General features: G+C 38.2%; 1 protein-coding gene across 1 annotated transcript; it reads left to right on the top strand.

The window, feature by feature from the left end:
* Positions 1-1,741: 1,741 nt before the first annotated feature.
* On the top strand, positions 1,742-6,823 carry LOC145219876 (uncharacterized). The gene is made up of 16 exons (XM_080087182.1): positions 1,742-1,913; positions 2,102-2,320; positions 2,927-3,037; positions 3,098-3,238; positions 3,367-3,477; positions 3,546-3,655; positions 4,028-4,174; positions 4,330-4,403; positions 4,463-4,583; positions 4,850-5,080; positions 5,228-5,347; positions 5,471-5,608; positions 5,694-5,803; positions 5,990-6,197; positions 6,311-6,431; positions 6,645-6,823. Exons 1-16 carry the CDS (start codon positions 1,742-1,744, stop codon positions 6,821-6,823), a joined length of 2,313 nt encoding a protein of 770 aa, XP_079943308.1.
* The last annotated feature ends 2,930 nt before the right edge of the window (positions 6,824-9,753 follow it).

Raw genomic sequence — 9,753 nt, 5'->3', positions numbered from 1 at the left:
CAATATAGAACAGTCGTCGGCAACCGCCGGTCCGCGACGAGTTCGCTAGTGGGCCGTATAATTTTTCAGGTTAAGTGTTTAAAAACATTTTGCCCATTTATCCCGGGAATGATAACTTAATTTAGGCGTTTTCGTTACTAAATATTTGTAGTTTTTTGAAGGTCGGTCTGCGAGAATAATTCAGTTTCAACAACGGTCCGCAGTAGAAAAAAGGTTGCCTACCCCTGATATAGCACAAAAGCACAGAAAGTAAATTTGATTTGGCAGTTTTTGACTAATATTTTATTTTCGTTTGAAGATGTTGATACAACAACGGACGTGAATTTCTTGACCACAACTGACAGTGAAGGCAAGTTATAAGCATGTTGACATAAGTTTGGGCACAACCACTAATTAAACTGTCTTGTATTAGAATATGAAACAACCACCTATGAAAATGTGATCATCACCACAGCAGATCAAACAACGTCATCAGGTAAGCTGTAACGCCGGCAACGATAAATTTATTTGTAACTGCGTATACCTGCTGGACTAGATTACACATCTTTACATTCACAATTAAAACATAGCAGTGATGTTGCCAGGACTTGTATTGCTTTGGTTTAAAACCACCAATAACCATGAAGCTCTTTATTAAGTTGCCTAAACTTCTTGCACGCGCACTCGCCCTTAAATTTAACAACTGATTTTGACGTTTACAACATTAATTGTATTCGATTTAATATGTACAGCGGAAGTCACAACCACAAACGATTACGTTGCGGAAACCACAGCAACCTCTACCCAAACCGCAGGTGAGTAATATACATTAACAAAACAAGTTGAATGGTCATGGACTTTTTATCGAACTCTAATGGCTTCACATAAATTCACACTAGGTAACCGTTATGTACCCTATGGAACGTCAAGAATTCTATTTAATATACCATTTTTGAACCCATTTTTCCTACAATGCTTTTCAATGAAATCATAGTATGTTTTAGAGTCGATTCACACGCTTTGAGTGACAATAAAAAAACAAAACAAATCTAATAAAACCGTCTTTTTCTTTTCTTCCACATTAATATTAATACCAACAAAAAAAATATTTTGATCGCAAGAATTTGAAACGACTATTGGCGTTGAACCTACTACAGAACCGGTTCCTACAACAACAACGTCGACAACTTATTCGCTAGAAGGCAAGTGGCAACTGTAATTCACGCATAAGTTACACGATATTTTCTACACGTAAAGTTGTTTTTGCAAACTTTTGTTTTGGCACAAACCGTAAATATTTTGAGTCTGTATTGTAGATCAAACAACAGCAGGCCCTACAACCACTACTGGCGTTGTAGCAGTAGCAACAACAGGTATGTTTCCAGTAAAAAACAATTAAAGCAATGCAAAACTAATTTGAAATATTTTTCTCCAGCAGGTAAAAAAGAAACCACAACACAAGCTGAGGTTGCTACAACAACTCAAGCTCCGCCAGGTAGCATGTTTTATTAATTGCAATAAAGCATATTGCATATTAAATAGCTAAAAAAAGATGCAGCATATTAAATAGCTAGTTTAGTTTGAATGCATTTCAAACGAACAGCCACCAAAATATCATATACCAGCCTTAATTTCCAGTTTATGGTTGTACGTTAAATACGCAGTAACTGCTGCAGCATCGTACGTTTATCCACTTTACCAAAATCAGTGGAAATAAAACTTACATTTGAACGTTTGGTAACAATAGTATAAGCAAACAATTATGGTTTCAGTTGACGTGTGGAAGGAGTTCGAATACTCGAGTTACCTTATTCGTGAAGATCCAAAAAGCTTCTTTGAGGCTGAACAACTTTGCCAGAAACTGAACGCAACGCTTGCAACCATCAAAAACACCCGTATAACAGAGTTCCTGAAACAAAATCTCACATTCAGAGGTAAGTTGTCCCCAGTGGGTCGTTTGTCATACATGACTATGTTAAAGACGATTCTGGTAACAAAACAAAGCTATACTAAATGTAAAATTTAGGAGGTGTTGGAGGTGTTAGATGCTAAATCGTAGCAAATGGAACTGTTAAAAACATTCTATTGAGATTTTTGACACAAATTGTTTTGCATCAAGCAGGAAATGCATGGTTCGGGCTTTCAAAACTTAACGGAGAATCTAACTTAACGTGGAGTGATGGAGACCGGCTTATGCCTTCGCAAGAGCAATTTGATCAGGGGGAACCGTCCATTAACTTAGCTGAAACATGCGTCATACTGAACACCAATTTCAAGTGGGCAACACGAAGATGCTCGTTTGAGAGGGCATACATATGTGAAAGACGCCTGCAGAAACCAGGTACGACCCGCCTTTGTAGTGTTTATTATATGCAATCTCCACACTTTTTTAAACTGCTGTGTTCGAAGGCCAACTTGGTACACTCCACACCAGTAGACTATGGCAACTAGTGTAAGGTTGTAAACGGGCCTGAAATTAGAGTCCGAACCCGGCCCGAACCCGAATCGTTTTTGAGTCCGTTTAGGCCCGAAAGTTTGATTGACAAGCTCAGAAAAGACCAAGACAACAAACACAACAGACAATTGGTCTCGAACAAGGCGTTTAGGGCTGTTTGACATTACGTCAGGTCCAGCAACTGCCTACTTAGCTGGTTAAATTTATTAAATTAAAAAATACTGACACAGAGTGTAAAGTCAGGCCCGAAAATCCCGGCCCGACTTACAACTCTGAGGTAGTGCATTTGAAATAAAAGTAAAACAAACTGGTGAACAGATTACAAAATACATACCACTACTATTCTTAACCTAACATATAAATAATGCAAACAAACATCAATGCACTGATGACTGTTTCTATTTAAACTTTAGCGGTTTCTAGTAAAGATCAAAAGATAGAAAAAGAAGCGTCATAAATAAATGCGTTCTGTTGACTAATATCTGTTATAAGGCACGACGCAACGAACAGCCACGACACCAGAAAGGTCCACTAAGACGGATGTACAAACTACATCAACAACTATAACCACAACAGCTGTTGCCACCACTACACAAAGTGCAGGTAAATTAAATGAGTGTCGGCAACCTGTGCTAAAGTATTTTACAAACCGTTTTCCAAAAGCAGAAACAACCCCGTCGAAAACAACACGGCCAACCACAATAGACTTTCACACTACCACTACAATCGAACCAACCACATTTGGCAAGGAAACAACAAAGCACAGACAGACAACAACACAGAAGGGTTTGACAACCGTGATAGGTATTGTTTTTCCAGTAAAACAAGAAATATGATTTTATTTTTATTTCATTACGTTAATAATCGGCACCACGTTATGGAATCGAAATCTATCATGTGATGTGAAAAAGTTTGTTTATTGTTGATTTCAGCAAGTAATCCGACATGTGCTGAAGCTTCAATAACCTATAAAACTGAGACCTACACCTTTCCGGGATCATTGCTTGGACAGTCAGCAGTTTCAGCTGAGAGCTGCTCAGACGGTAAGACTATCCTTAACGTATACGGTCACAGAGGAAGTTGTTAACTTATATTCTACTTGCACATACAGGACGACCAATTGCATCAGCGGTTTGCTTAGAAACGGCGCAGAATACCTTCAGGTTTGGAACTCCTCGTGTTGTTGGCTGCAATGCGACCATTGGGGATTTGCTCGGCTCGGTTGGTAGATTGTTAAAATAAAACAATTGTTGTGTCATCGTAAAACTGTAAACCGGCTGCAAGGGAGTGGGTCCGGCCACTTCGGGCTTTATAACTTCGATACTGACATGCAAAAGGTTGAATAATAATTCAGTAAGCCGAACCCGAAAAAATATAAAAAATTGATGAGCAGTATTCAAACGTGCAATAAACAAACGCCACATACCAAATTGGATCTCAGCAAGCGTAAACCGTAAACAATAACATAAACCTAACTTATATCACAGTTTGTCCCACACAGTTTTTAACGATTTCGTAAATTACGGTAAGTCGACTTGCTGTATTTCAGTGCCACCTGCACCACGTCGGCCTAAAATGCAGTATATGTTGTAGGTGGCAACTGAAAACGCAACGACGGAGGTGGTAAAAAATCAAATTGCAGGCATCAAATTGCTGACTTCCAACATTAGCACCGACGGAGCGACAGACGCGGTCAATGTTCTTGTTGCATTGAGTCAAACTGACCCAGAACAAGTCGAGGTGAGTTAAAAGTGCTGTCAAACAATGACACGAATATTTATATCTAGTAAACTCCGCATTTTAGCATAAATATTCTTACCTATAAAATAGGTAAGATAACGGCTTTGGTAAGTATAAAATACACATGGATCACGTTCATTGTATTTTTTTGTAAGATTACCCCTTCGACAATGTATGACATTATCGAAAGCACGGAACAAATCGGCAAATCTTTGAGCAACGACGAGAGGTATAAGAATTTGCGATTGTAAGGCTTGCAAAAGATCAACTCGGATTTTTTTCATGCAGCAACGAGGCACAACAAAAGCAACAAGAACTGTTGAACGCTTTCCGAACGTTCGCAGAGAGGGTGACATTGCCAGAAAACCAAACTTCTATCACATTTAGTACTAGCTCCACGCAACTGACGGTATGTTGATGAACACAGATTAACATAGAAAACAATGTCAGTAAAGTGCCATGGGCAATTGTGACGTTTTCCCCACAAGATAACGGCACATCGTTATGTTTTATGCTACTTTAACTATATGTTTGTCAAGTACGTGTCGTGATTAAATAACATTAAACTAATTATTATTTCGATACTTGCTAATTGCTGTGGCATTGCCTATATCCGAGGGTTCGGTGATAGCGCTACCCTTTCTTTCCAAACATATAAACTAACTAAGCTTACAGATCACAGAGCCGACCCGAAATGCTAACGATCAGTTCGATGACCAAAACTCGCCTCTAATGGAACCCGGTTTAAACCGACAAATTGCCGGTGTCTCAATCCCTGGATCCTTGTTGGACCAAATCTCATCAGCTAGAAAACGTCGTGCAACTGGTGCTACTGACACACCGAGGCTAACACTAATGGTGTACGCAAACGATAACATAATTCCAGAAGGCCAGCAAAACAACTTTGTAAGTAGATTATAGTTTTTGAAACAAGCTAAATGTAAAATACACCAGTGCGTACAGTGTTTTTATAAACCCGTTTACATGGCAAGGAAAATCACCAGACAATTAAGGCTAGCATAACTGTACATAAAACTACATTTGTTGGTATAGGTGATATCAGTGAGAATAAGCGGTTTGACTGAAGCTCATATTCCCCAAGGACTACAGATTACTTTTGTGCTTCAAACTGCAGTTCAAGGAATAGAGCCATCATCTGACAACGAACTCCAAGTAAGCCTAGTAGCTCAAACTTATTGGAAACCTCAGAAGTCAAATTAAACCATAAAATCGCTGCCAGCAAAGATCTTTCGTCATCGATTTGTCGTTCCATTATGAACACTTTGCATCTTTTAGCAAATAGCCACAAGAACACAATGCAACATATGGGATGAAATCAATCTACGTTGGTCTCCAGAAGGCACCGAATTGATACTGGGAAGTTCGCCGCCCGAATGCATTTTCTATTCAGTTGGTGATTATGCCATAATAGTGGTAAGTTATATCCTTACGTTTTAGAGTACCACTCTCACACAAAACAAGAATGTCACAGTGACAACTACTAATGATTTTTTTCCAGGACAAAAAAACGTTTCCTGTAGAATATGTTCTCAACCCAGGACTCTACCTTGGAACTGTATTCGTAGTCATTGGAACGTTCATCACTGCCTGCATATTTTTGTTTGTCAGGTATAAAATTTGATTTGCTTTGTGTTTGTTTTAAAGTAAAATGTAAACTCAAACCATAGGTAAAACACTAGTGTTTAGTTGCTTGAGAACAGACGTTTCCGCAGCACATCAAAAACAAATGGAAATAAAACCATAAAAAACATAGCTTATAGACACATAAGATTTAACATCGTAAATTTCACACAGAAAACTTCGACTACGCCACACTTCTGCATTTATCATCAACATCTGCATATGTTTGTTTGTGGCCAACATTATTCTGGTAGCCGGCGTTACAAAGACAGGTAACCAAACTGGTTGTTACGCTATCGCAGGGCTGCTACAGTACTTCGCCCTTGCAACGTGGTTCTGGGTAACTTCATACGCATTATACCTGTGTCGCTGTTTATTAAAGGTAAGGAAATGCAAGAAACTGTTACCAAAAACGATCTTAAAACATGCATAACTTGGCTATTCTGATTCAATGAATGGGAGATTGGTTGTAACAATGTTTTTGCTGTTTTACAGGGATTTACACCACCTCCTGCCACAGCGTTCTTTATCGTCCCGTATTTGGTCCCACTTCTGATTGCAGTTATAACTGCCTGCATTGGCGTGTTGGTGTCAGACAAGGCGGCGTTTAGACCAGGTAAAGTAGTTTCCCACCAGGTTAAAAACCTGCTGGTGCAATAATCTTCTAAGCCTGATAGGAGTTGATACGCAAAATGAAGTAACAGGGTGACTAGCTTTGGGACAAACAGAATAAAAACGTATTTAGAGATAATAGCATTCATTTCAAGCTGCAGATCTGCAAATAGTGTGTTTTGTTCTCGAGTAATTATTTTTTCTTGCTTTCATACAGACGACATTTTCTTCGAGTCTTCCTATATTGCATACAACATGTGTTGGCTGGGCAACAGTTCTTTTTCCCTCGGCTTTATACTTCATGTTGGGATTCTCGCTCTTTTTGACGTTCTTATGGTGTGCGTTCTGGTCGCAAATCGACTCTGCTGTAGAAACAAGGTTGGTCCAGACAAATAGGATTTTAATCAACAATTAGGTGGCAGGCCTTAACAGGCGTACGGCCTTATCAGCTTACTCATTGGCAGCATCGATATACACCAAGTGTTAAACGAATCTTTAATCCACAATTAACCATGAATCGATAATGGCAATCGTGCACCCAGCAATGAACAATTTTAAGCACATCTTTCTGTGGCATCTCCATTACAAAAATTCACCTTAATTATCTAACGCACATTGATTAGGACTTGATGCTTTGAAACATGTTTTGGTGCAGTCTTTCGATCTCGAAGTTGACCGCTTGGAAACTAAAAACCAACAAGTTGATGTTAAGGACTTCATAATTTCCATGGGATTGATCGTTCACGTATGTGTCGCCGGAGTCTTCTGTTTCTTGATGCTGGAGGCTGACACTGTTCCAAAGCTGCTTGCTTTTGCCTGGCTTTTTGTGGTTTCAAATGTGACGCTGGTAAGTACATTTCAATGCGCCTAATCTTACACAGCTTTGGATTCGAACATAGTAGGGGTTTAATATAAAATGAGTCCTTCTTTTTTGCGGAAGCTATTGTATTCCAGAGAAAATATCGAATTCTTTAGATTTGATGAAGACTTGTCATAAGACAAACATTTTATCAGCAGCGTTAAAAATATGATTTTGCAGGGCCTGATGATATTTCTGGTTTACTGTATCATTCATAAAGCTACGAGACGGGTTTGGTGGAGGGCACTTACTGCGCGCCTGCTTTGCCTCCCGCCAGAACCCGATGACATACAACTTGAACGTGTTTCAAGATCAAGTACAGAAGGAAAACCGTAAAGATACTTTATGGTTTAATGCTATGGAAACAGCACCTAAAATGTAACCTGTAAATTGTGTACATATTGTGGGAAACAAAACAACGTTAGGAAATAGTATTTAGTTTTTGTGTGCGTTCTTTGAATGCAGATGTCTTTGCTATGTGCTTTTGTTGAAGACATGTTGACGTTTTAAAATTGAAATAGAGTAATAGTGAATACTTAAAACATTAATCTGTACGACATAACAATTATCAAAGTTAAAATTGTTTACAACTATAAGCGGCTTATTGTTACTTGAATTGTAAATAAATCAAACGTAAAAAAATGATGTAACGTCTATTATGTTAGTGTTTAATACTTACGGTGTGGCAACAGGCTAAAATTCATTTTAGGCTTTACAAAATAAAAATTAACCACGCTGTTAAGGTTGCCTTAAAGTTATTTAAACTTTCTGCAAAACAGATAAAGGAACTAAACTCTTACAGTTTCGAGAGAGAAAAAGTGTCAAAAGCAAGTTTAAATAGATATTGTGTACGAGTTTGCTGCAGATATTGTGTAACCAGAATGCTATCAGAAAAAGAAAACTCGCAGTACGTATTTAACGTGACATTGCACCAGCATTGCGTACACGATATAAAAATATATGTGGTGTTTAAAAGAGAAACAAAAATGTGATGATATCACGTTGTGGCACATACTTTACAAACAATAGCCGTTAAAATGCTGTCACGCCATGAAATAATAAAAGCATTTGACAATCCCCGGTTTACCACAGATCAATCAATATGCACATAAAAGTTGCATCACCAACATAGTTTTCATTCAAACTATGTAATTGCTACCCATTTAACCTGAAGAATTATATTTCACTTTTGATGTTGCTGACAAAAACAAGATTGGTAAAACTGTGCATCATTCAGCTGATAGATAAGTCAATAAAAACGAAGCCAATGAAGGGAAATACTGTAATCAAAGTTCCTGGAACAAAAACGGAAACAAGCTTTAGATCCGTCGGCAAAACGCGCCACAGATTTACAAAGCGTCGAGGCATCCCATATTGACGCAAAGAACATTTTGTGCGCATTTTACAACATTTACCACCTGTAAATATGGCATGAAAAATTCTGACAACTACTCTCTTTTGTTTGTGATTGCTTAGCTTAACAAATTCCTGGAAATTCCATTCTTTTGTAAACATTTTACAGCTAACAATTTCGCAAAGTAAGTGTTAAAAGAACAATCTGTCATTGGACTGCAACCTTTATCCGCGTCCAGAAATCCGGATACAATTTTGCAGTGTCCAATGAAGGCTGGGAAACATATTTTACTGGTTCCGCGTAACACATTTTGTTTATCATAAACACCCTGAAGACGCATTGTTGTTAATTAAGAGTAAAGTAAAAAATAAATAAACTGCAGGATGTGTGTGACGGATATTCAATCATCGCGTGATATTTCCCGTTAATTCACGCCCGACCAAGCCCCTTTTGCAGCACATCGCAAGTACTGGGCATTTCTACAAAAGACGACCAACGGAACAAAAACATCCTCATCCTCTTTACATATATACAACGGCTTTTATAAGTTTCAATATGGATCACAGGTCAACTGTAATTAAAAAGAAATGTCAGTGCATAACTGCTAGACCGTTAGCTTGAGCAAATGGAAAGGCAATGTATGGACAAACTTGCACATATTATTCCCAGTGTGAACTGTTAGATTTAGGTTAAAGGCAAATATGACATTGTTTATGGGCACATGAAGTACCAGTTTGCAACAAAGGAAACGTCCACGTTCTTGCGAATGATATGTGGCTTATTTTTTGAGATAAATATTAAAATGAATAAATTTTACGTCAGCAGGACATTTTTGTAGTTGCGCAAACAAAAAACTGATCCCATTCTCTTCCTTATTTTAACGTTAAAAGCAAGATGCGATGGAATCTTCTGCTGTTTGTCTGTCTCGTTATAACGAGTCAAAGCACCAGTATCGGTGAGAGTAAGATTTGTTATGTTGTGATTTTTTTACTGTGAGCATTATTACAAGTTAAAAAAATTAGTTTCAAACAGTGGCAAGGCTTAGATCGTCAGCTTTTTGTTTTAATTTTGCAGGATTGACTTGGGTTTCTAACGGAAAATTCGAATATGCGG

This window comes from Phallusia mammillata, chromosome 3 (genome assembly GCF_965637545.1).
Source record: "Phallusia mammillata chromosome 3, kaPhaMamm4.hap1.1, whole genome shotgun sequence".
NCBI lineage: Eukaryota > Metazoa > Chordata > Ascidiacea > Phlebobranchia > Ascidiidae > Phallusia > Phallusia mammillata.
This window is presented reverse-complemented; position numbering and strand designations above follow the sequence as displayed.